Genomic DNA, 27,324 nt, shown 5'->3' with positions numbered 1-27,324 from the left:
TATCCATTTCAGATAGAAAGAGAATTTGATTCAGGGAGAGGAAACCACATGTCTTCAGACCTTAATCTTAAACACATCCAAGACTTTAGCAGGGGCTGAAAAGGCAAAGCATAAAAAAGATCTATACGAATTACTGATCACTTTGCTGCTTCCTGTTTCATCTATTTATAGTGCAATGTCTATTAAGAATGCCATCACAAAGAAACACTTCCTCTATTGCAAAACCCCAGTAGCAGTTTAAATGCACAGACCCAGAGACAAAGCAAGAGATGGAGGTTAAAGTTAAACTGGCTCCAGAGTGGATCTTTTCAAGTTTCCTTCTGAATGAAATGTTTAGAAGCTGCACTCTGCAATGCTCTGTCCACGCCGTTACGTCTCATTGGCTGAAGCTGGCCCCCCACCTTTCGATTAAGGCGGAACAATAGACTTAGGTCATGCTTTCTGGTGACTATGGCAACAGGTGAAAGTAACAGAAAGCTGTATGGATTTAAGCAGCACAGATATTCCCTTACCCCATGCCTTGTGCTGAAAACCTGCCCCCTCTCCGTCCAGATACTCCTGGGGGGAAAAGAAATGAGAGTATTTCAGTGCAAAGCTTAACCTCATATTTCCAGAAAGCAACATAGATGCATAACCTCCTCAGAAGTGATTTATTTCAAATGATTATTTACCAATAGTTCCCCTTCCTCTGCCTCTGCCCCTTCTGCCTCGCTCTGCTCCTCTTCCAGCTACTCCAGCTTTGCCACCATCTAAGCCATTCTCCTGGCCTCGGACTGTAATTATAAGACAGGATGGTGTTTGGTTACAACTCTGCAGTGCACACATTCCTCTGCAAAATGACTTTAAAATAAGTTACATCAACGGGAAACAAGCAGAACAGCCATTACAATATTTAAAAATCAAAAACCCAACTCGTAATGAAAAAAAAAATCCATGTTTTCCATTTAAAGTCCAAGCTCAGATCTAGGAATAACATCAAAGCCAACTTGATCAAGAGGTTAAAGTTTTGTCTCATGTCAACCTGACAAACACCGTCAGCAATACGTGATCAGCTTTTAATACATCCAAACACCGTGGCAAATGTTTAACAAACAGAGGCTTTGCAGACCTCTATTTGTTAAACATTTGGATTTAGATACAAATACATCTAAACTGCAGCCATCATCATGTTTCTAACCCAGCAGTCCTATTAGATATTTAGAGCAGCGCTTTAATTCAACCTCTAAGCTAAATCTGGGATTTCAGTTTTAAAAAGATACATTTTTAACTGATAATTAGGAAATTACTGCATCACATAAAGCAGAATAGGACCAATATCTGGAAGTACTGAAAACTATTGACACAGAATGAGTCTAAGAGACGGACAGGAAAGGGTCAGATAGTGAAAAACACTGGAACTTAAACAGAAGGCTTAAACTGGAAATATTTAGCTTTACCATTTATGGCATTCTGTGTATTTTTAAAAATAAAAGGTATTTATGTTGAATATTTTATTTCTAATTTTTTCTAACACAAAATTTGTGTTGAAAATAATCATAAACCCTGCACCATTTCAGGTTTTGGCCCAATAAAATAACCATTCACTGCACAATACCAGACAGTTAGACAAACAAAAAGCAGTGCCTGAATTTGGAAGAGTAAAAGAAAGTGCAAGTTTGCAGTTGTTCAACTTTTATGCACTGGATTTTATTGGAGAGATGCAAGGCAAAATCAAAAGGACTTAGAATTTTGTAAAGCATATTTTGTTTATCTTCTACCTTATCTTAGCTTGTTCTTTCACCCATGAAAACAGTGCAACATTTCTGCAATCACACTAGAGTGTTTTTAATTTGTAAGTTTTTCGGGAAGAAAAACAGAAATGTCAAGTATGCACAGCAATACTTGAAACAATCAGCTAGTTATATCTGATTAATTCTCTTTCACAAATAAAAAAAAAACCTAAACCAACACTATTAATATATTTACAATACGTTGAGCTTGTGAAATGGATTATATGCACACACAAAAAAACAAACAACTTATTTAAACTGAAAAAAATAATAATTAATTCCAAAGGAAAAATAAATGTAATATTATTAAGGCAACAAAAATAGCAGTAGCCTAAAAATAAAGACATGACCTTAGGAGACAGAAATATGTAACTTTTATGTAAAGGAAATATTTTATAAGATGTTCTTTATTTTGTAAAATAAACAGAAACAGACAAAAACAGATGAAAAAAAACAAAAAAAACGTACACTCTCGTCCTCGGCTGGGTCCACGGCCCTTGCGTGGAGCTCCACCTCGACGACGTGCAGCATCTTTCTCTCCACCTTTCTCTCTGTTCTCTTTTCCTTCCTCGCCAGTTTCTGCCTGGCTGATTTCCTTCTGCCCCGACACCCCTTTCTTCTTACCCACCATTTCCCAGGAGTCCTGAAAAACAGAAGATATTAAAATTATTCTGCCAACTAGAATATCTGCTTTTGATGCCCACGGCAGATCTTATCTCTGTATTCAAGATCATCTTTACAGCCCTTATATTTAAGCATTATAAACATCTATAACTTTCGATTAAAAATTTTACTCTCAGTAGAAATTAAGACACTTTTTGACAAAATATACCGTTTTAATAACATAATACATAAAACATGACAGGAATATTTAGCCCAATCACTGCTTTCTTAGTCTGGGTAGAACCGATTGCTCCAGGGTGTGCATCTGAAACAACAGCATACTCACAGTGTCTGGGCTGCCCTCCAGCAACACGTTAATAGCTCTGTTGACATCCCCGTTGCAATCATGCAGCGCGATCATAGACTCATCCTGGTCCTTGCCTGTAATGTCGACCAGCTGAAAAGGAAGAAGTGCAACAATGAGCCGCAAAGCTTAACCCAGACATTAATTTCTTCTACCTCAATAATGCAAAAGTCACATTTCTTGTTATCTCACAAGCAGTTCCTTTATAGAGTTATATATAGTTCTATTCATATTACATCTAAATAGAATCATTAGTAAGCTTTATTTCCTTTTTTTTTTTTTTTAACTGACAGATTCTCCTTCAATCATCACACACCACAAGCTGGTGTACAAAAAAAGAACCTAATTTAGTTCCTAGAAGTCACCAATAATGCAACAGTGGCAGATATTTCAGCTCTCAGGTGCTAAACTGGTGCTTGCTTTTCATCAGCATTCACCATTTCCATTGTAAAAAGCCCGGACAGGAAATGCATGTGCAAACGATGTAAACAGGTCAGTAACCAAATGTCTGCATCACAAACTTATTTACATGAGGTTCCCCGTTAATAAACAGCATTTAGAAAGGGTAAAATACAGCTAAACCTTAAAACACACATTTATATAACGTAATGTAGATTTATAACAGTGAAATTCCTTAAACTGTTCTTCATTGTAATTAAGATGTTAATAGGTCACAAAAAAACAAACTGACAGAAAATGAGCTGCCTTCAGGTTCTCTGTGTTGCTGGTTCTGGTGTCTCATCTTCCACCTAACAGCCCATAGATTCTCTATGGGGGTTCAAGTGAGGCTAATTTATTGACCAATCAAACAATAACAGCAGTGTTTGATTGGGTCAGGTCATTGAACCGGGTTTTGGTTCCTCGGCAGCATGAGTTAGTGCCAAGTCCAGCTGGAACATGAACTTCACACTGGATTTAGAGGAACATGGATTCTGTTCCTTTGAACCTTCATTTTTAGATGAAAAGCAACATTTACTTGCACAGAGAAACAGCCCAACTATTTTCTCCTAAGAATCTTTCAGCCCATGTATAAAATGCATTGCATTGAAAGAACTTTTGTTGCTCACCCTCCATATAAATTGTGTCTGTAGACTTCGTCTGGATATCTGTCCTGTCAGCAGTCTTTCCCATTAATGCGTGGTCTACCGTCCATTTAGAGGCTCAGGAAACCTTTGCAGATGTTTTAGTTTTATTATGTTTTGAGACACTGAATTTTTTTTTTTTTTTCATTACCTACAAACCAGAATCATCAAAATGACCAGAAATGAATAGTAAAAATATATTTTTAAATGTTTCACTTTTTGAAATGACAGGAAAAAAATTATTAAACTCTGTCACAATACTATTCTTTCAGATTTTCCCCTTGCACAAATTTTCAATTTAGAACTAAAAAGGACCAGCCAGTTTCAGTTAAAAACAAATTCTGGTTTCGCTCATATTCTACAATGAGAACCAATATGATCAAAATGCAGTGATTTCAATGGACCTTTAATAACAATACTTTGTTCTCTACTTGTTGAAGAAAAGATGTTGGCTGAGAAATTGGCCAATTAGAACACAATCCCTGATTTACATCTTCCATTTATTTGTGTTAATACCTCCTTTCAGTGAGCTAATGTAGGTGTGTGGCTGTTTATGTTTCTCTCATAACATCAGGCTTAACATCTCCAGGGAGTTTTAATACATTTTCCTAGAAATGGGGATATAGTAGACTTTTAATAAAGTCGATGATGCAGCTGGGATACATTCTTGTAATATCCTTTTTGGAGAGCAAAATCTCTGCAGCACATGTAGCCAAGAAGCCTCTCCATGTGGTATGTATGAAATGCAACCAAAAGAAAGGAATACAATTACATACTGCTGCTTTTTGAAACTCCAGTAGTAAATAAAGAAAAGCACAATTCTAAAATGGAAAGTTATAAATATGCAGCCTCCATTCATGTGATCCGTCTCTACAGATTCAGCAAAACAACATGCCATCACAAAAAAAAAAAAAAATGTATGTGGTTCTTCAGCCCTATAGAACCAGTTAATAACCAAAGTTTCCTCCTGCCTTCGTATTGCCCTGGTGTAATAAAACAAACGGAGCTATTTTTGATCTTTAAAGAATGTTTTGGCCTGCGAAATTATTCCACCTTTCAATTTGGGCTTTTTTCTATAGAAAAGATATTTCTACTCAAGGAAAAACAAATAAAAACACAGTAGCTCACTGATTTGCTATTACAAAACATACCAGAGTAGAGAGACGTGCAGACTTGGTTCAGGTGTTTGATTGGAAACTGTAAAGCTATGCAGTAATTGGTAGAGTGTGATTTGAAAACAACTCACCTGTTTAACCTTTTCCTCAAAGTCTGCATCGTTGTGGTCTGAAATCATCTGCGCAAGTCGGATCTGCTCTGCGGTGGCCTGTCCAAAACAGAATCCACAACATTTGCATAAGACAGCTTTGCATTCTCACTGAAATACAGAATTTGATTTTGTATATAGCTACTGAAAAAAAAAAACTTTGTGTATTTGTCAAACAACTACAAGCAGATATGTAGATTTGTCATGTTTCAGTTCTTCTTCACAACTAGTGTCAGTGCTTGTAAATTATTTGACAAAAGCATCTAGAAATGTTAAAGCGCTGATATATATTTTGTTGATATTTGAAAAGAGCTAATAAGTCATGACTCAAAAGGCATATTAGCAGCACAGCAGTTTATTTACGAAAATATTACCTTCATAGGTGACAAGACAACACTGGGGAAAAATTTTGGATAGGCTTTGGTTTACCTTTTTCCTTCTACTCAACTTGGTTTTCTTTACAGTAGCCATTGACAATATCATCACTATTATATACTATATTGTAAAATCATGAAAGTACAACAGTGTTTATGGAATCTGGGCGTGTTTCTCTTTTTGAAGGGAATTTCTAAGATAACATTACTGAATTAGATTTTAATTTGAGACGCATTAATATTACTACGTATTTAAACAAGAGTAAATAACGGTTCTATAGTTTGTGTGTGTAAAAACGCAGAAACTTTGCTGAGCACTGAAAACATTGAGTGTGGTGGGATTGAAGTGGGGGTACCTGAGGCCTCTGCTTGTGCTGTGTCTGGCTCTGTGTCTGGCTCTGTGTCTGCTCCCAGCTGCCCCGGGCTCGGTTCCCGCCCATGGACGTCATCATTTACAGTATATACAAATAACAGTATTTACAAAGGAATAACACCTGAGGAGATAAGGAGCGGAGAAGGGTTTTACAGAAGTAGAACTTCCTGAACTGGTAGCTCATCTGTTAGAGCTGGGGAAGAAAGCATTGATATAAGCAGTGTTCCACTTAACACTTTTCCCCTTTTCTAAAGATAAAAAAAACAAAAAAACACAACAACAAACCTTGACAGTAAGCTGACCTAGAAGAAAAACTTCACGATATATTCAACACAGAAACTGGGATCACAGACCTTCAACAATAAAAGAAAAGAACATTCGTATTACCTCTTACAATGACGGAAACTCTCTAAAGCCCATTTACCTCAGCTGTCTTTAACCACCACTTTTACATGCTGAGATAGAAGACTGAAGTGTTATGAAGATGAAAAGTCCACCTCTTTGTTTAGATCAGTTTTTTAGTGACCAAACAGATTCTTTGAAGTTTGACTTGCTTATTTGGTATTTCATTGATTGAGATTTCTTTTCTAAATGTAAACAACAAAAAAGAAAATATACTGCAGTTGCATTGATGAAAATAGTATTGGAGAATCAAACAGAACTTAAGGAAATAGTAACGTATACCTCTGTAAGCATCAACTCTTATTTCTTTCGAGTTTTTTTTTTTTTTTTTTTAAATCAAACCAGAGGATCAGAACCTATGAGGGGAAAATTTTCCAATTATAGTTACTGAAATAGTTTGAAGGGAAAATATAAAGAATCAAAGCATTAATGTGATGTTGGAGTACATGTATGCAAAAATATGTTTTATTTCATTATTCACAACTTGAGACTACAATAAAACAGTCCAAAACAAATCAAAAGCACTGTTGAGTAATAAAAACATAATAAATGCAAAATCCAAGTTAAATTTTCTCCTTCAAGTATAAAAAAAAAATCATGGTTTAAAGATCTTTTTAAGGCCTTGAGAGTGAGCCATTAGAACTGAAAGACTCTTGGATGGGTGTAAGAATGTTTGTCAGAAAAACTGAAATAAAACTGTCTAGCTACAAACTAGTGTCACCCTACACACCAACCACACACTCTGCCAAATGCACTTCACAAGCAGCGACATATTAAAATGTGCTTCACATGTCAAAATCTTAAAGCTACACTTGAACACCGAACTAAACTCACTAAAAAGCATAAAAGCACTTTTCCCTGCTTTGCAATAAATCAAATATACACATCAAACATCTTCAAAGTATGTAGATAATATTCCAGTTTGATTATTCTCATTTTAAATCAGCTGATTGTGCTTTTACATCTGTGTGCTTTTTTTGTATAAGACATGCCTGAACAATAAGAGAAAGTGAGCGGTCACTTCAGGTGACTCCACATGTGCATCATGCTTATCCACCCCAGGCAGATGGTAAAATATAAATGATACTAAAGATTTAGTCTGTCTTTGGGATGTTTACTTTTTCAATAAAAAAAAAAAAAAAAAAAAAACTTAGAAAGAAGAGTAATGGTTCAGATGACAACTTTTCTAAGATCCACTGCAGACCAAATTTAGCAACTTCGAATCACATCCATTCTTTTCTGTTAAAAGTTTGCCAAATTAACACAAGCATATTACCACAACCACATTAACACTTTCAGAAAGTCATGAAAAACAGGTATGTAAAGCAGCTGACTGCAGGCTAGATACACAGGCAAATAATTGTATTTTTCAACATGCAAGTAATAACTTCATTGTACTTCACTCACAATACAAGTTTAACTTGTAGACATATATTTTATGCAACAATGCACCACTAAAATGATTAATAAGGTTACTTTATTAGGCGTTTCTTTTATACTGTATAAGATTGCATTAAAATTAAAGCGAGCAAAAAACACGGTTACCCTGTAAATTATCACGGTATATTTTTTACTTACAGCACTATGAATAGTAGTGTTGCGATACTATACCCTATACCTGGCTGTGCAGTATCGGCCGATACCATCTGTGTGAAATTGATGTCTGTGTGCATATATGAAGAACTGCATACTACTTGGATGTAAAATAATTGCCATCATGGCTTTGTCAAGCTGCTGCCTGCCTTTGTGAAGCAGGAAAAAGACTAATACAAAGTGATTCCAGTAGAACTTTTTATTGCCCCCCTGGAATGGGTGACAATAGTTGAATATAGTTTTGGCTCTCAAAATTGTCGGTACTGGCCGATACAGATACCACCATTTCAGTGCTGGATCAGGGCCCCACCCTATACTGGTATCTGTATCGATACAACACTAATGAATAGCTCCTCCTTCTCTGGATTAAATACATTTTAGTAGATTAACAGTTTGCAAAACATGATGCAAAAGCCACCACTCTTTTTTTTAGATGTATTTAGTGGCATTCTCACTTTATCTTTGGCTAATAAATTCTTAATGAGGACTAGTAGCTAAAACTCTGGGGAATAGCAGCTAATATCAATCAAATATTGGGGCCTACTTATTTGATTGATATGGTGCCTAGTTTTGATTTTCCTATAAATTAAAAACTGGCATATCCAACATGACAGTCTCAAGTTCAGAAACCCTGATGGATTTAAAAACTGAAATTTTTTTATTTTTATTTTAGAAATTTCAGCTTGACAGAGCTATAAATTCCTGGTATAGTACTGTTGTAAAACATCTGTCACTATGGCGATACTTGAAAAAGGTACTGGGGGATAACCTTGGATAATTTTCATAAAATGTTATTTTCTCTAAACATGTTTATATGACATTATTTATATATTGTCTGACCTCTAAAGTGCATTTCTACAAAATATGGAGAAAAACAGCAGTCGTAGGAAATATTTTTTATGATTTTCAAGTAATAGTTATTTATTGGTTTAATTTGCAGTACATTTGTGTTCGTTTCTGTTATATAAACAAGAACAACATAAATTCCAATCTAGAAGTAAGACTTCAAGCAAACCAGAAATTGGTACCGGCTAACAAAAACTTGGTAGGTGCATTTCCAACATTTTGTCCAAAATGTTTTGTCCAAGGCTTAATCTAAAGCTTGAAACCCAGTAGGTAGTCTGCACAATCATTGATGTGGAGAACTGGGACAGAAACCAGTAACTAAAGTGATTATTTCCAATTCTAGGTCTAAGAATTTAAGGAAAATAAACCAAGCTCCAGTATGGAGGCATTCCATTGGTGGCAATATACCAAATCAAACAGTTTTCTCCCAGATTTTACTCACAGGAAGGTGATGGAATCACAATAATAATATAACCCTTATTGATATAACTCTAAAAGTCATTCAAGTACGAATTTAGGCTAGATTAATTATGCAATTAAAAGCCAGATGATGCAAACAAATCCATACATCTTGATAATAACGAAATGGTTATCCAATCTATGTTAAGTGACGACTTAATCTTGTTCACGTTACGTAAAAGCCTTGTTTTGACAAGCCCACAAGCAAACCCCGCAACCATGGCCTGTCGCACATATAGTTAAATTATATTTTACTTAGATAAGCCTGCCACATGGTCAAACTGCTAGCCCAGCAGCTAATCCTTAAGAGAAAACATCCAACTGTGAAGTCTCGGTGGGCTTCCGCTTCTCATGGCTTTCACCTCATGGCGACAACGAGGCTAACTTCAGCAGCTAACGAGCTAGGAGAGATCCCAGACCCTGCCTCTGCAAAGTACACTTAGCCAGTTAGCTTAGCCTAACGGCAAAACCAACAGGTTAAATTAGCTCCTCGTTTGCTTAAAGAAGTGTGAGGATTTCACAGCCGGAGAAAGAAACAAAGCAGACACGCAAAATAAAAAACGCCCTGCTGCCATAAGAGTAGTGCTAATAACTTAAAGCTAGGCTAAGTAACGTCGTTCGTTTCGGCTGTCTGTGGAACTTAAGCTAGGTTAGCTAGTTAGCGGTAGTGCACTGCGACATTTAAAGTCTGGTGAATCCTCAAACACTGGTTGTCCGTTAGGAAAACCCCCGAGACTGAAAACAGGCCTACAGGCCGCTAAGATGAAAATAAATAACAGACAATACTGAGCAGAAGAATATTATACACAGCTACAGCCGACAATACACCTTGTAGTCAAACTACTGTTCGGCTTCAGGACAGTGTGTGATTTTTTTTTAAACTTTGGTTGAACAAATTAAATTAAATATAGAAAAAACGGAGCCAACTAGCTCTCAGACAATAAACGAGAGGCTGAATTTACCTGTTTCTTTTCCACTCTGACACCACGGAGAACTGCGTCACGTGGTTTTTCACAGAGCCGCTTCGAGGAAACCGGAGCCGCACCACGTGACCACACTTTGATATGTTTAGTTTGGTATCATCAACCAAGTTGTGACACGCTGGAGATGTTGATCATCATGTTGATGCACAGAGAGGGACGCGATATGGTGGAAGATGCAGCTGACATGTGTTCTCACTGATGAAATCAGTTACAGCTCCACTAGCATATAAACAAACTATTTAAAAAAAACAACAACACTCATATTCATTAGAGATTACTTGGCTCGGGATCCACGTTGCATTGTGCAGCATGTTAAAAAGAAAACCTCCCCAAAAGATATGTTTTCTTATTCTTATGGAGAAATTAAAGTTTTTTTAAGAGTACCAATATGGAAAACTACACAACAGTGTTGAATTTAAAGGTCTTTTAAAAGTGTTAAAAATAAAATTTCTTAAATATGGGGTTCCCCATTTCCAAGCATGTAAAAAAAGAAAACAGATTACAGAAAAAATGAGGTGTACTTTATTTGCTAAATACAATTTCTTAAAATGCATAAATATGGATTTAAAAGATTAAGAGATTAATCAATTAAAGGAAAGGTTATATACAAAACATAATAATATAGTTAATATGGAAACATTGTAAAAATAATTGCTGCACAATGTGTAGCCCTGTTTTATATTTGTTTTGATCTTCAAAGCACCGATAGCTGGAAGACAGGGGCTGCTTTTGCAGCAACTTTTTGTGTAGCCTGGGAAATAACTCCCTTTCTGCAGGGATTTGGTAGTACACCTTTTTAATCATTAGACATTTAAAGTCCAAACGTTGGTTTATTTTTCTGTCAACACTGAGATTTAACTAATAAAAAGTGCAGACTTTATCGAGTTGACTTTTTGACCATAAAATATATAGGAAAACTGGTAACAAAAACAATGCTGCTGTCTTTAGTTTGAGGTTCTTTATATTTATTTTTGCAACAAGTTACAGTGCCCAGTGATGACAAAGAAATAATTGCATACTTACAAACTTTGAGTATTTTTCTATGTGTATTTTTTTATTGCTTAGTAACAGACTTTGTATAAAGAAACCTGATAACGACGAGGATGAAAAAAAAGTACTACCGGTATATTAATAATAATAGAATTAAAAAATCCCTTTATTCTCCCACAATCGTGAAATTCTGTTGTTTACAGCAGCAAAAAGATTACAGAAAAAAATGGTCGCAAAAATCTGGACCGATGAAAAGTGTATAAGAATAACATAACAGTGAAGACTTAAGAAATAAACTTAAGAAATAAACATATAATATACTCTACTGTACAACAACACGGTTCCAATTGCAATATATATTTAATGCCAGTGAGTAAAACATACCATTACCTATAATGCAGTATGAGCTTTATAAATTGTAACAATAAGTTACACTACAAACGCAAGAATAAAACTTATATATAGTAATGCTAATAACATATAACATAATATATATATATAATGTATGATCTATATAAATAGATATACTCCACAGATGTGACAGATTCTATTAATATATTTATGTTAACATAGTAATAATGCTATAGGATAAACACTATATGCAACTGTTAAAGCGTTTTATGTGTACATTAGAAAAAATTAATATCTGCAGTTGTTTTTTGATTAACTCTTTTGAGTACACAGTTAAGATGGGCTAAATAGTAGATATTAAATCTTGAATTCATAAACACATGAAATGTGATTTGTATGAAGAATTTGTTTGAACTCTGTCTGTAGATTAATCAAATCTTATTATTTTGGTACACTTTACACTCCCACCACTTGAGGGCAGCACTGCGCCACCCTGCTGTTACACAGTTGCTATTTCCTGACAGTGTAACGCAAACGCATTAGGCTAGATGGCAGTAATGCAGGTGCCATAAAAGAAGAAGAAGAAGAGGAAAAAGAACATATTAGGCTATCTTAAGCTAAACCTGCCAAGAACGAACACTATGAAAAGGGCTGGAAGCATTATTTTTGTATGATAGTTTTTAGAAAGAAATCAACAATGCGCTAAGATGTAAAATCCAATGTATGTTGCGATGCTTGTTTTAATTATTTTAAATCAACCTGCTCTGAGTTAGCTACCCGAGCTAATGAAGTCATAACCGTTGAATTGAAGTTTATCTACAGAATGGCGGCTTCATCATCGCCTCTGTCCGGGGTCAATGTAGTTTTGGTCATGGCTTATGGCAGCTTGGTGAGTTTTTTCCCCCTCAATCATTTCAAGACATGTAATAAGCAGCTGGGTAATGTTTTACTATAAACCCCTGTATGGTCTTGGTTACAGGTGTTTGTGCTGCTGTTTATCTTCGTCAAAAGGCAGATCGTGCGTTTTGCAATGAGATCCCGCCGTGGACCCCACGTACCTATTGGCCACAATGCACCGAAGGTATGGGGATCATTCATCCTCTAGGATCTGGTATCTTCTAGCCTAATCAGTTGCTTATTTGGTTGTATTTCACATATAACGTGTTATTACTATTTAATACGATGTGCAATTACCTGTTTATATTTGACACCCAGTGCAATAGCTATATATATATAAATAACCATCTTTGTAAACATCCTGTGCAACAACCTTGTATAATAATCCTGCTATTAAAAAAGCTCTTATATGTGGACACACTGTGTATATACTGTATATATCCCATGCACCTTTTCTTCGTTTGGTACATTCTTTTTCTCTTTTTGACTATTTGAGCCGATGTAACCAGTAACTTTCTCCACTGTGACATCAATAAAGTCAATCAATCAATCAATATGGATCAATTGACAGGGTTTGAGGGAAAACATCGACTCGAAGCTCTCCAAGGTCCAGGAGATACGATTCGAACCTCGGCTCTTATCACAAGAGGATGAGAGACTCAGGCGGGGATCACAGATGAGTCAGTCACATTTTCTTTGTCCTTTTTTTTTTTAACATTCTCAAGCTTATATAATTTAATAACATTATTTTTCTAATTTAACGAACCACCTATCTATCTAACTCCAAGGTTGCTACAACTATCTATACCGAATGAAAGCCCTGGATGCCATCCGTGACTCAGGTTAGTTTTAACATTTAGATTGAAATCATCGTTTTAACTTTAGCCAGTGTCAGAAATCCAATACATAATGTTTTGAAAATTTTAAAAATATATATATATTTTTACTGGAAATATGTAAAAGAAAAATCTTAAATGGCATATTTTTTCATATTTGGGAAATGAATCATCAGCCATTAATAACCCATTCTAGATTTTCTTCTAAACATGTTGAATCTTGCTCTACATCATCTGTCATCAACTCACTAAACCCTAAATTTAGAGATGGTCTTTGTATTTTACAACTTAGCAAATGTCTATTAGTATACTTATGTTGGGAGGTCTGTCTCTCGCAGCTGTATAGATTGTAAAAGTGTGAACATCTCAAGCTACAGCATCCATACTGATCAACAGCTGCACACAGACTCTGGAGTGGCGGGCTAGAGCTTGGGATCCTGAGGTTCTGAGTTTGAGCCCCACTCCTACAGACTACCACTCTGGGCCTCTGAGCAAGACCCTTAACCCCTGCTTGGTCCCCGGGTGCCCCACGATGGCAGCCCACTGTCCCCCAATGTGAGATCAATAAAGTTCTATTATTTATTTTACAATAATCAGTGGGGTATCGGTACCCACCTGCTATGACTCATCCACATTGTTGGCTTTAGTTGTCTATTTAGGGACTGTCTGTGAGGTAGAGCATACCTGAATATACATGAAATAGTCTTTATCGCTACCAAGGATGAAAGGAATTGCTGTTTGAATGACGTCACTTTGGCTTAGAGCAAAAAAAAAAGAAAAAAAGTCTGAGAACCCAAAAAATTAATTAATATTTCAGACAATTTCAGACTGACAATTTGACAAACAACAATAAATGAATCAACCAAATACACACAAAAAGACAGGGCTACCATCAACCAAACCAAACACCAATTTCCTAACTAACTAAACTCACCTGAACATAAACAGAACCAAAACCCTTCACCAAATAAACCTGTCGGTATATACAGCCAGAGAAGTGACATCGATAGTCTTCCAGAAAATAAAACCCTTATTTATTATCACTATTTATCAGTAGTGTTGTCTCATGTAAAAAAAAAAAAAAAAAGAATCCAATCTTTAATTTAAATGCCTTTATTCCGTAGAGAGGAAATAAAATCTGTACTAAGAATATTTTTGTTTTCAAGAAAATCACCCCTGAAAAGTTTTAGGTAATTCTGCTGTTAGCGTTTGTACAACCCTATTTCTATTAATAAGGCAGCAATTCTTTAATATGCTAGTGTAATCTTGCTAAAAGCCAGATTTTGCATTATCTGATGTATGTATTTATAGAACAATAAAGTTCCTTTTGAAAACAAACAGATCTTCCACTGTTTGTAACAAAGAGCATAAGGTTGCTCTTCCCCTGATGGAATAAATGTTTTTACTGAATATAGAAACAAAATATTTAAGTTTGAGCTTTAGAGACAGAACATTACAATGTTACTGTAAATTAAAATCAATGCCCACAGTACTGAAAATGGTGTCGAATATTACATGTTTTCCTGGGTATGGATTTAGAGCATGGCGGCGACCCTAGAGGCAATTATTTATTCAAATACCAGTAGATGACATTTCTGATTTAGAGTCAAACTAAGTAAAGTTTAAAACCTGCTCTCTGATATTAGATGAAAATACACAAGTATATGAAAAAGAGCTGCAACTAACAATTATTTTGCAAATCGGTTCATCTTTTGATAATTTTTTCGATTAATCGATTAATAATCGGATAGCCAAAGCTTCCTTGAGGAAGACTTTGTACGAAATTAAACCAGGTGAAACTAAAACTTTTCCTCATGAGGAGTTCTGAATAGAGCATATTGACAGACCAACCTTTTTTTTTTATTTTTATTGTAAATGCAAAATGTTTATATAATCTTTTACAATTTTGGTGTCATTTCTGCTTTAGTTTGGTTGCTCTGGCATCTAAAAGCATGTTTTAGAGTCTTTATACTTCAGTTTATGATTTATCGATTACTAAAAAAATTGACCATAATTTCAATAGTCGATTAATCATGATTAACCCGATTAAATGTTTCCGCTTTAATATGATTAAAATATTTTAGTTTCTTACATTTGCTCTAACCCTTTGTTTGTTCCTGCTCAGGAATTCCCATGCAGGAGATAAGCGGCACTCCCAGTGCATTCACTGGGCGCAGCTTCAGGAACTGGCTGGTGGAGCTGCGCAATTCCCACTCGCTGATTAAGAGCAGCCGGAGCGCGCTCATCGACCGCCTACTAGAAGGATACGACAGCGCCCGCCATGGAACTGGGGTCAGTGAAGGCGTTCTTTTAACCCCTGTGGCTTTTAACGGAGATGGCCTCACTGACTTCTCTCTGTGTGTTTCAGGCGTTTGGTGAGGCAGAGTTTCTGGAATACCAACAAGCTCTTGAGGAACTGGTGGATGTGTAAGTGCTGCCAAACAGCCCTAGATGTAAAAATTATTATGTTTTGGATAACGTTGTGTAAAGTTGTGGAGAAACTGATAGATGCATTTCTTGCAAGTAAAAGGTTCAAATTTATTGTACCTCCTTAGAGAGATAGAGCTCTGACTAGGCAAAGCCCAGCACAAACATTTATACTGTACAAATCCCAACACACTCTCCCTTGGGATCATCCCACCCCTGCATAAAGAACTTCCTCACACACGAACATTTGGAGCAAAACAACTTCAGTTCATCAAGGAGATACATTTTTAATTCGCCAGATAGACACTCAGAACTGGTGTCTTCTGTTCACGGCATGAAGGAGAATGAAGGAAACTTTAAACACTTATCTTTTATCACTCCTAGCCTTCCTTTAACCCCAATTAGGCAGAGGAAAAACATGCTTCTACAGTTGACAGGGATCTGAACAGCTTCTCAGAACAATTCACAACTAATAAAACATGGATCTAGTCTTTTATTTCCAAATATCCTTTCTCAGTTACATTTTAAAACTGGTCTACCTGTGTATTTACCCTGTTTACTTACTGGGTTCATGCAATTTCTGTAGACGTATTATTTATACCCAACATATTTTAAGTAAATTAAATGTTTTTAAAAGCAAATGAATTACACAAACTAGCAACTTCAGTGATTTTTAATGAAGAGACAGCTTGAGTATGTTTTTAAAATTTCTTGAATTCATGCAAACTCTCTCTGGCTTCATTCTGGCTCTGATTAAAGTAATTTCTGGATTCATCAAATTTTTCACTTTCCATACCAAGGTGGCTTATAGATTTTGAATAAGTCTGGATCATTCAAGAAGCTAATCATAAACTTGCTTTAATCATTTATAGCTATCCATATTTAAGACACAATTCCAGTTAAGTTGACTTATTTTGTACTTACTGAAAATGTTTCTTCAGGACAATTTTTCAAGACAAAAAAAAACCCATAATCCAGACATTTCAATTATAAGGAAAGATGAATTCAATTAAAAGCACACAAGTTTGATAAAATTTCTAAGATTTATGTTTCCCATTGGTAAAATGTTTTCCAAGTAAGATTGGTTTTGTTGGGTCAATAACTCGGCAGAAATCCCTCACACCGAGCAAGCCTGTGGCAGCAGATGTAAGGAAAGACTTCCAACAGAAAATCACAAACACAGACAGATTGCTTTTAATTTTCAAAAAGGAAAGAGTTAATAGAAACAATAGCTTTTTTGTCTTTATAGGAGAAAAACAAAACAATGGAACATTTCTGAGCCAAACCTGAGAACACTACCTCACATTTTAAAGAGGCATTATGCTATGGGACAGTTTTACTGCCATCATTACGCAAGTATTACATAGTGTATGGAAGAGACAAAATGTGTCATTTTGTATGCACAGAGTGTACAGCTTACAACAGTGTGATGATATTGCATTTGGAGTAAGATAAACATTACCAATATAAAGAGCAACAGTGATCAGAATGTGAAAAATGTAAGAGAAAAAGGACAGTTTAAAAAAAATGGTGCAAAATGGCATTATTATAAAAAGTTGAGTGCAGTGCAAAATAAAAATGTTGCAAATTGCAGTAGAACGTTAAGTTGTGTCCTATTTAAAAGGATTATAAAAGTTTTAGCAACGTTGGTGGTGCAAAATAATGCTGCAAGTGTGATGCAGAGTCCAGTTTAGAGTTCAGCTGTTCAACAGTCCGACTACCTCCAAATCTTTCAATTTTCCAAGGATCTGCAGCTCAATGTTTAAACTGGAGCATAAGTTGGTGTTTGAGCAGAAAAATGATAATAAAATATGGATCTGAACTAGATTTAGAATTAATTGAGCATGAAAACAAGCTTTAAACCGAGGTATTTTTCTGGAACTTTCCAAGGAATATTTAATTACTATTAAAGGGTTGCATGTATATATCTGAACCTATATTTATAGTTTTCATTAAGGACAACCTGAACCCATTTTCCTAAAAAAAAAAAAAAAATACATTTACTATAAAAACAGTTAAGATAAATCATTAAAAGGCTAATAGGACAGTCCTGAAAATGAAGTGTAAACATCTGATCAGATCTGCAGTTTAACAGGGATGTTCATCATGTCAGTGTGATCCCTTCTTTCCTCTCCTCCAGTGTGAAGGCCTACTCCAGCAGCACCAGCCTGGACCAGCAGCACCAGTGTGCAGCTAAAGATCTAACGGGCTCCCCAGTCCGCGGCACTCCTTCCACCATCCAGGTCACCTACCTGCCTTCCACGGGTCAGCGTAGCAAGAGGCCCAAACATTTCCTGGAGCTCAAAAGCTTCAAAGACAACTACAACACACTGGAGAGCACTCTGTGAATCACTGAGCGATGGAAGATCTGTGACAGACTGTGACGGGGTTTTTAGGTAGCTCTTAGAAATTGTAAACAAAGTCTGGGAGTTAATCAGACTCTGCCTTTATGTGTATGTACTTTAGAAGTGGTTTTCAGCCGTACTTTGGACCTAATGAATGATCTTTAGAGAAAAATTATGCCCACAAAAGTTTTTTTAATAAGTTATTTTATTTAATGTCTCCCAAATTTTTATTGTAAATACACTTTTTTTTTTATTAATGTATTTGTAAAATATTTAATTTGTAACTTATTGATGCTTTTGAGTTGTATTTGTACATAATTAAGGTGAAGAAAAGAAAACATTCAATTCTGAGCTGGTCTTCTGTTCTTTATGTAACCACTAGGGGGCAGTATAACACACCAACCTTTAAGAAAGAACTCAAACAACTTTTATTGTCTATCAACGAAACAAAATTTTGTTTTGTACAGCTCCCATGACATTGCTGTTTCTTAAAGTCCAGCAGTGATCAATTGTAAACATTGTGGGAGAAAAAACATGGTACAAAAAATACATTCATATGGAATGTCAGAGCATTAAATATATATGGTGCGATTATGCAGTGTTTTGGTTTGAGTCAGTTTGATGCAGAGTCTGTGATTTAGAGTTTTTTCAACAGTTCAGCTAAAAAGAAAAAAAGCTTTAACACCACATTCAGAGTTAATTCAGCATCTTTTATTTAAGTTTAAATAAGAGTGGAGGAAAATCTACAACACAATGTTACACTCTGGAGGAATCTATCTACAGTGTTTACAAAAAACAACAAAGTATTATTATAAAGATGCTGGATGATCCAAACAATACAAAATATGTTAAATAAGCATTATTAAATAATCATTTATGCAGAAGATAATCCTGGACACAAAGCATGTTGAATCACTTCTGCAGACTGGAAATTAAAACGGTGTTGATAACGACTGGAATATAAATCCAACATACATTAGAATTTATATAACAATGCTTTTGTTTTCCTCACCTATAAAGCCACTTAAAAATATTCTGACAGTAACAAAGTCTTAGTCTGTGATTCTTCAGGAAAATGTGTCATTTAGAAAATGAAAAGGTGCTAAAACCCTCAGTAATATATTGTTTAATTTAACCCAGATTAGTTTACTAAAAGCTTAGCTGCTTATTCTGCACTTAAATGGCATGAAGGATTAAAAGTCTTGCCACTGAATCCTGCAGGCAGAAATACAAACTGTACAGACTCGTGCCTGCGTGTAACATCTAAGAAATCGGATCATTTAATTGTTTTTGAGGAGTTCTTCCTGTTACTCCACTTCTTTTTTTTTTTCTTTTTTTTCTTTACATGCAACCAAAATCCTGAGTGTAACAGCCACAAAGGTAACAATAAGGTGATAGCTTAAAAGTGGGGTCTGTTAAACAGGAGTTTCCTATCAATACAGATCTACAACTTATAAATATTTATATATATTATTAGAGGAAAAGTAAAAACATATTTACATGTCTGTTTTAGATCATTTCTTGCAACGTTGCTCAAGATTTGATCTCGATGACTTTAATTAAAGGCAGGACCTTGTTGGTCGGGGATGTTGGAATCAAAGGTTTGCTGCAAGAAATTGACCAGAGTTACGAAGCTGATCGGATAAGCTTGAAACAGAGGCAGGAAATCTGGAGCCACTTCCTCACCTGTAAACAATTTCCGGCTTGTTTTCAGTGGAGATTTCAGGAGGGTCCTCTCCTGTCAGGAGATGCTCCAAGTGGTCGTGCATTTCCTTGTTCTACAGGTAGAAAATAAGAAAATAAAAGCATTAACTTGTATTTTGTGCAATGTGGCAAATACAGATAGATTCGCTTTTCTTACAGACCTATACAAGAAATACTTATTTAATAGAATTTTAATGTACTACTCATAAAAAGATTTGAAAGATTTTTATAAACAGGAAAAAAAAACAATTAAAAAGTATGTATCCTCATAAATTAAGTTGCCATTTATTTTTAATGATTGTATTATTTGACAAAAAGCATACATGGCGGCCAGACTCTGTTGATGTAAAAAGGTATACAGGGCCTATGCAATTCAGTCGTTCCTTTACCTTTTTCATGATTTGCAATTTAAAGCCACAGCGTTAGTATGAATACCATAAAGATTTTATGCTTTTTGTTCAGGGGAAGAACAGTTACGATTGAATTTAAAAAGTTTGATAAAATGTATTTTTTTTTTTTTATGGCTCGTGCATTAATTAATACTTTGTATAACTTCCTTTCTCACATGTTAGAGCTCACATGTTAGAACTCCACAGTTTATGTGATAAGACAGCCATGTAGCATAGCTCCACCCAGCTTCCAATTAATTGTGATGCATTTTCTGAATTGTTCCCAACACATATGGGAGCCATCACCATGTTTCACCATAGAGTTTGGTTTTATGGTTATTTGCGGTGTCCCAGGAGTCTTAAAATTTGCACGTAGGTTAAAAATGATTTAGGACTCATGTGACCTGAGCACCTAAATTGTTCTGTGTGTTTCCTGCTTGGCCTGTGATTTTCTGTTGCTCTCTTTTTGTCACTTTAACATCAAGATCAGATTTTTATTGGAAAACACAGCTGCAAATTATTCCAAACTGCAGCTCCTCTATGCTGGATTTTTGACCAATGCTTCCTGTTTCCAGCATTTTAACCACAGTGAGCATCCATATCTTGAAGGTACCATTCTTTCATATTTTTAAATGATGATTTGGACAGACCTCTGAAATGTTCAAACCCTTAGATATTTAAGACGCTAATCTCTCCACATATCAAATTCTTAGGTAAATATTAAATTGTTAACAAATGAGCTATATTTACTGAGTATTTTTTTTATTTTATTTGGGGGGACTGCAAATGCAACCTGTAGGAGCCAATTATTTGTTAATAATTAACAAAGTTTTTTTTTTTTTTGTTGATAACCTAGTAAAATTTATTTATTTTACTGTATTGCTTGATATTAGTTTTTGGATTATGTTTTTTGGTTTTTTAGTTATGTTTCTTTGTTTCTAGTTAGGTATGAGCAATTTGGGTAAATTAGGTTAATTAATAGGCTGTCAATGGTAGGACCAGCATGCATCTGGGTGGGTGTATGTTTTTTTTTTTTTATCAGTGCAAGAGAAGCAAGGAGGAAATGTTTGTCCTTTTCTTGCTTAATGAGAAATAAATCACAAAACTAAAAGAATATACCTGGAAAATAGGCCACAACACAACTCATCACATACAATTACAGCTAAATACATTGAGTTTTGTTGTTATAAAGCTATTTGAAAGGTAAATTATTAGTTTTTAGAAGGCCTTGTATAAAAAGAGGCTTCAGGGTTGCCGTGATGGCTACTTTTTTGACCATAAGGTTGCTGACCTCAGCTTCTAGGAAAGCGACCTTCTCCTCCAGATCCATGATGACCCGGTCCCTCTCTTGGATTATCGTCCTCGCATGCTGCAGCTGTGATATCAGCCAAAATAAACAAAGACAAAAATGTTCAGAAAAAAAAGAAAAATTCCCACACTGCAGAAACAATCTAAAAAAAAAAAAAAACAATCTCTACCCTTAATTTGATTAAGTAAATAAGATGATTTGCCAATGGAATGAGTTTTTTTAATCTAATAAAAGAAGATAGATAATATGCACTTGAAAAAAGACAATGAAATAGTTTTTTTCTTAGTTTAGATGTAAATTGTGTTGTTCTGTTTGCAAAGTGTCTCAATCTCCTTCTAAATGCAAGAAAAAATGACTTTAGATTTATTTTTTTTTTGCAGTGCAACATGATATCGCTTCATTACAGTGACACCACACAACAACTTCCTGTTTCCTTAATACTGCTTTCTGCCATGTGCTTTTTTTATTTGCATATAAACTTGTTGAATACCTGTTCGATCATGTGACGGAGCTTCCTCTGCTGACTCTTCAGCATGTCATCAAGGTGGTGAATCTTTTCCTTTAGCACAGCCACCTCATGGTTGAGCTCTGTGCACCTAAATAGACATAAAAACAGAACCATCTACAGGTTTGATCTAAATAATAACTGCCTGATTATATTGAAGACGTTACCATGACAATAAAATATTATGTCAAAGAAGAGTAATTTACCTTTGTTCCTTCTCTGCTCCTCCCTCTCGGTTCTTTTTTAGCTGAAGCAGCTCTGCCTCCCCTGCCTCCATCTTGTCTTTAAGGAGGTTGCTCTCCATCCTCATTCCCTCCAGCAGCCTCTGCAGCTCTTCTACCTGTTGGGCTTTTTCCTCTGACTGCAGCTCCACCGCCTGCAGACGCACAGACTGCTCAGCCAGGCGGATGCGGCACTCGTTCGACTCGGCCTAAAAGAGAAGAGATGGAAAACGTTTTGTGAAAAAAAGCATCTAGAGATAACATTTTTGCTTGCACTGACACATCGAAATTTGATTGTCCTTTAGTTGAAGCTGCACGGATGAATGAAGCCTTTATTTTTTCAGTGTATAAATATAAATAACAGGGTTGATTCATAGAATGTAAAGTTTTTTTGTTAGTTACTTCTTGTTCTACCGTGGAAATTTGAAGACAATACAAATTTTTGATAAAGTCTACACCTAAGGATCTAAACTTGGTTTTATTAATCTTTCAATAAATTAGATCAATACAACTTTCCAAATTTTAAACCTGCATTTGTTCACTATGTCGCTTTTTAAAAAAATGTCTTTAAATCTTCCATAAGACTTATAAGCTGTTGAGAATGAAAGGAAAGGTGTACAAGTCAGTGGGGAGAGCAGAGGTAGAAGGTTCTCTTTGGAAATAAAACAGATGGACAGGATCAAGTATGAGGACATCAGAGGGACAGCTCATGGTAGATGTTTTGGACATACTGTAAAGCCAAAGAGATGGTTTGGACAGGTAAAGAGATACAATGTTGAGGCTGCAACTTTAAGGCAGGAGGCTTAGAGGAAGACGAAAGAGAAGATTTATGGGTTTAGTTATAGGCAGTGGTGGTTCTAGAACAAGTGGGTCAACCTATTCTCATTATGAGTGCGTGTGAAATCGTACGAAAAGTTATGCACCATAATTTCGTACGTTTTGGACGTTTTGTTCGTCGTATGTGCATTCACAAATCTAGAATATAAATTACAATTAGCCCTAACCCTGACCCTAACCCTAAGATATAAAACAGCAAGCAACGTAGTTAGAGACATGAATAAATGATGATTGCACTGTTTTTCCCATTTTTACGTCCGTCCGCGGATCAGCTTTTTTTTTTTTCTGTCTGCCAGCGCATGCGCACTGATGTGTTTTTTTTGAGGAACAACGTCCAAAAACGTACGAAATAGTGTGCATAATGAGAATATGTTGAGTGGATAGACAGAACATAACAAGAATGGGGCAAAAGCACATTGTTTAGGGCATTAAGTGAGCCACAAACCAAAGATATCAGACACCTGATTGAAGAGATGAAAACTGTCATCCTATCTTAATGGAGCCTAGGTGGAATTTCAACTGAAGAAACTGATTGCTCTCTTACATCCAACTGCGAAGCAGCCAATCAGCTTTGAACCACACCTTCACGAAAGCCAATCAGCATCCAAAGTTAATCTTGAAAGGCCTCCAATACGCACTTGTCTGTGCACAGGCTGCGGATGTGCTGTCTGACTTCATTCAGATGACACTGTTTCAACCCACCTCCAGCCCCTCCTACACCACCGTAGCTGCAGCTTCATCAGTGTGTTATTCCTCCTGGACTCTTACTATGTTTTTTACTGTCTTATCTCAGCCGGTCCGGCAGAAGACCGCCATGTTAAGTCTGGTTCTGCCAGAGGTTTCTTCCCAACGGGGAGTTTTTCTTCTCCACTGTCGCTTCATGCTTGCTCATCATGGACAGGTTCTTTGAACCTGTGTTATCCAACTGGACTTCCATCTTCGAGGTCCCTGAGTGAAGCTCTAGTATCAGCTCATGCAGTCCACTGGATCTCCCCATAAAGCTCAGCAGACCGTCTCTCTAACCAGCAGTCTACAGACTGACCAACTTCATCTATCTCCACTCCACCACCAGTTTCAGGCCTGGCGGGAAACAGCCCTATTCTTTGCTCCTGTTCATGCACATCTACCAAAATTAAGCGCTATGTTTCCTGCCGAGGTCTGAGCGCCAAAGACAAATTAACTGTATCAATAAATTTCTGCTAATTGTCTTTTCTCTTTGTGTTAGTTGTTCTGATTGAAATAAAGCTGAAGCTTGAAACTGGCTGTAACTTCTAAATAATTGTCAAAGTAAACTGTAAAGGTGAAATTGAAAATCCAATTAGGATGAATCAGTTACAGTCTGTTCTGTCATCATAAGAATGTTATGTTTTAGTGTTACAATGCAGATTTGATGAAGTAAAATTATCATCAAATAAATGCATTTTCCTGTAATACAAGCAAGTAAATTAGATGATCTGCCAACGGAATGAGTATTTTATGCCGTTATAATAAGAGTGTTTTATAAGGGATTTTTTTATTTCTTATTTTAACCATAAATCATCTTATGCCATTAGCAAATTCTCCTATTTACCCACTTAAATCAAGTAAAACTACACTGAATTAAAGAAAGAAACACTTTTTTCACAGTTTCTTTTCACTATAGGAGCCAGGATCTGTTCTATGGGTATACTGGCCCCTGTTGGCCCTCATTTAAACCCACCTATAATTAAAGAGAAACATGAAGGTAGTTTGGTCAAACAGAAGAAGATGAGGTTAGAAAGAAAATTCAGAAGCTTAAAACCTTCTAAAGCTATTTTGATCCCAACTGGATGTTCACGCTCCTCAGTCAGGACATGAACCTAAATGTCTGTGTTAAGCCAGCCAAACTTACAGAATGCAAAATAGTAAAAATGTTTATATCATATTGTTTTAGCCATTTAAAGTTGGAAGAATATGTAATCTTCATTTTTTTTTTAATCCAAAGCAACATTGTTTTAAAATGAGAACTTCCAGAAAGCCTCAACAGATGTGTACTTTTTTATCAATTTAAATTTTATTCATTTTTTGAATTGAGTGGATTCATTTAAAACATGTTATTAGGCAAAAATCATCAGAGGTGCTTAAACCGAAGGTTCCTTCTTTGCCCAGATTTTACATGACCAATATTTAAATGTTACAGCATCATTTTAAATCCAGATTTTACTATTTAGTTGAAAAAACACATACAAATTGAAGCAAATCGAATGAGATAATAACTCAATAAACATTGAAGAATGAAAATGAATCATGGGGAATAAACTGCTGATCCGTTTTTCCACCCATGAGTCTGAGTCATGTCTTAATGGGCTCTTGTCTAAGATCCACTAAAAGCTAATGGATGGCCTTTATGAAGGCTTCTCAGGATGTCTATATGGATCTGTTCACTTTCTGCTGATAGAGATGTTATTTTAATGCCTCCTTATCTGAAAACGATCTACAGCACTTTTAAAGCTGATGTCAACCATTAGTTGTTGATTTAAAGTTTACCATAGAGCTCCTAGTCACATTTCGAGTCATTGCTGCAGTTTATATGTTAAGAGTCCTGGCAAGAGGGTTGGAGAAAAATATATTATATATTAGGAAATAAATATTTTTATTAACATTGATTAGATTAGTACTCCTGCTGTGAACGTTTGCAACATCTTTCTGCATAAAGGATAACTTCTGATTTCCTCCTTTAATATTTTTCAAGCGGAAGTGAGACATCCATGGAGGGGATATTTTCTCTGAAGAAATATGTCTGTATAGTTCTTATCCTCTTTCTGATTTTTGTTTACAATCTCAGCGTTCATGATGTGATGCACACTAAGCACTTCATAATTAAACCAACGTCCCTGTTTCAGTGATAGGTCCAGTAGCGTTAAGAAAACGACATGTTACTGCTTGCGATGGAAAGAGACAGAGGTTTTTTTTTTCTGACTCCTGTTTGCAGTGTGAGAGTTTCTTGCTGCAATGAAATATCAATTAATCTTAATGTTTTTTTTTACACATTTTATGCTCTCACAAGTACAGGGTTAAATTAAGCAACATTTAAAGCAGGATATGCAAATTTGAAAGCTACACATATAGCCCATTGCTAAAGCTAAGAATATCTCTGACTGCATTTATCACAGAAAATCTCAGATTTCTTCATCCCTAAAACTATTTCTAAAGTCTTTGGTTTTCTGCATCTAACGTTAGATCAGAGCAGCTTTCACTCAGTGATTACTAAAGAAAGATATTTACCAACACAAAGAAAGATAATGTTAGATATAAAGATTGTGAATACATATGAATACTTGTAGATGGGAAAAAAAAAAAAAAACTAAAGCAAAACTTTTAATTAGGTTTTTTTTATGGCCGCCCAACTTCTCTAATTTTCTTCTCCACTTAGATTGTGGCGACAAGAAATGGAGTAAAAATACACGATGAGTCAGTCTTCAGAGAAAACGGTCTCACATGTCCCACATGCTGCTGCTAATGAAACAGTGAGAACAAAAACTATAAAGCAGATAAATCTGCGGCAAAAAAAAAAAAAAAAATGCAGTCAAGTCTGAACAGATGCTTTAAAAAAACAAATGAAGGGTGAAGCTTCACAGAACAAGCAATGAACTCCAAAGATAATATGAATGTTTAACAGTTAAAGCAATATGAAAGCAGAGGGGTGAGTCATAGTAGGCGTGCAGAAACCACACATAGTTTCCTGACACTGACCTCCAGTCTGTCCCGCTCCTCCTGGTGCTGCTTCTCCATTTCCTTCAGCTGTGCATACAGGCGCCTGGTCACCTCCCTGAGCTTGGCGCTGTCCTCCTGATTGTCCTCGAGCTGTGGAAGTGGGACAACACAGAGCGATTAGGTCTAGTCTTACAAAGCAAGCCAAGCCTGAGGGGACAATAGGTGCTAACAAGCAGATAAAACAGGGCTAGCCTTAGGAAACAGAAGCTTTAAAAAGTCTAAATGTAATATATCTCTAGGTTGTAGCTTTAAAAGAGGAGGGCAATGTAAATCGACCCACAAATCTTACAATAGGCAGAGTCTCATATTATCCCAAGAGAAAAGCAAAAAATCTAAACAAAAAGTGCATTAAAAACCCTGAAGTAAGAGTTCACCTGAACGTCCAAAGAAACATTATTGTTATTGTTGGTGACTGGCGGTTGGCTGCTGTGAGTGTTAACTCTTATGCCGTTTGCTGGAACCTGAACACACAAAACCAGTGACAAGATTAGAAAGTTAGTGTTTATAAAGACAAAGTTAAACAAAGTTAATGATTTTTTTCCAATGAGCATTCCATCTGCTTCCTTTAAATCCAACAATTCTCAACTTGGCTCCATCAGTGACAGACTGACGCACCAGGTAGCGTTATCACAGATCCTTCCTCCCAGCAGCTGTAAGACTTTATAACCA

General features: G+C 35.9%; 3 protein-coding genes across 4 annotated transcripts in view; 1 reads left to right on the top strand and 2 right to left on the bottom strand.

Annotated features, from left to right (window-relative positions):
• ubap2l (ubiquitin associated protein 2 like) overlaps nucleotides 1–10,230 on the bottom strand; it is a 32,603-nt gene extending 22,373 nt beyond the window's left edge. For both annotated transcript variants that reach the window (XM_015373738.1, XM_015373739.1), the window contains exons 1-7: nucleotides 10,092–10,230; nucleotides 5,813–5,950; nucleotides 5,065–5,142; nucleotides 2,719–2,829; nucleotides 2,238–2,412; nucleotides 672–773; nucleotides 513–558 (exon numbers count right to left, since the gene is read on the bottom strand). In XM_015373738.1, the coding sequence (XP_015229224.1) occupies nucleotides 513–558; nucleotides 672–773; nucleotides 2,238–2,412; nucleotides 2,719–2,829; nucleotides 5,065–5,142; nucleotides 5,813–5,908 (608 nt within the window). In that variant the 5' untranslated portion in view covers nucleotides 5,909–5,950; nucleotides 10,092–10,230. The remainder of the gene's footprint in view (nucleotides 1–512; nucleotides 559–671; nucleotides 774–2,237; nucleotides 2,413–2,718; nucleotides 2,830–5,064; nucleotides 5,143–5,812; nucleotides 5,951–10,091) is intronic.
• Nucleotides 10,231–12,036: 1,806 nt separating this feature from the next.
• On the top strand, nucleotides 12,037–18,309 carry LOC107084088 (chromosome unknown open reading frame, human C1orf43). The gene is made up of 7 exons (XM_015373763.1): nucleotides 12,037–12,342; nucleotides 12,433–12,534; nucleotides 12,922–13,030; nucleotides 13,139–13,192; nucleotides 15,312–15,478; nucleotides 15,555–15,613; nucleotides 17,754–18,309. Exons 1-7 carry the CDS (start codon nucleotides 12,277–12,279, stop codon nucleotides 17,959–17,961), a joined length of 765 nt encoding a protein of 254 aa, XP_015229249.1. The 5' UTR covers nucleotides 12,037–12,276; the 3' UTR covers nucleotides 17,962–18,309.
• A 979-nt stretch (nucleotides 18,310–19,288) lies between these two features.
• Nucleotides 19,289–27,324, bottom strand: part of LOC107084087 (tuftelin-like) — a 34,441-nt gene continuing 26,405 nt past the window's right edge. Inside the window, exons 7-13 of the mRNA XM_015373762.1 lie at nucleotides 27,030–27,116; nucleotides 26,635–26,745; nucleotides 22,072–22,295; nucleotides 21,851–21,956; nucleotides 21,343–21,426; nucleotides 19,645–19,736; nucleotides 19,289–19,564 (exon numbers count right to left, since the gene is read on the bottom strand). Coding sequence (XP_015229248.1) covers nucleotides 19,492–19,564; nucleotides 19,645–19,736; nucleotides 21,343–21,426; nucleotides 21,851–21,956; nucleotides 22,072–22,295; nucleotides 26,635–26,745; nucleotides 27,030–27,116 — 777 coding nt within the window. The 3' untranslated portion in view covers nucleotides 19,289–19,491. The remainder of the gene's footprint in view (nucleotides 19,565–19,644; nucleotides 19,737–21,342; nucleotides 21,427–21,850; nucleotides 21,957–22,071; nucleotides 22,296–26,634; nucleotides 26,746–27,029; nucleotides 27,117–27,324) is intronic.

The sequence above is a fragment of the Cyprinodon variegatus genome, unplaced genomic scaffold, assembly GCF_000732505.1.
Source record: "Cyprinodon variegatus isolate N-32 unplaced genomic scaffold, C_variegatus-1.0 Scaffold91, whole genome shotgun sequence".
Classification (NCBI taxonomy): Eukaryota; Metazoa; Chordata; class Actinopteri; order Cyprinodontiformes; family Cyprinodontidae; genus Cyprinodon; species Cyprinodon variegatus.
Note: the sequence above shows the minus strand (reverse complement) of the source record. Positions and strands in the feature narration are given on the sequence as shown.

Coding starts and splice junctions, on each gene's coding strand:
- LOC107084088 (XM_015373763.1), top strand. CDS start 12,277: ATGGCGGCTTCATCATCGCCTCTGTCCGGGGTCAATGTAGTTTTGGTC. Junction 13,031..13,138: donor CAGGCGGGGATCACAGATGA/GTCAGTCACATT, acceptor TCTAACTCCAAG/GTTGCTACAACTATCTATAC. Junction 13,193..15,311: donor GGATGCCATCCGTGACTCAG/GTTAGTTTTAAC, acceptor GTTCCTGCTCAG/GAATTCCCATGCAGGAGATA.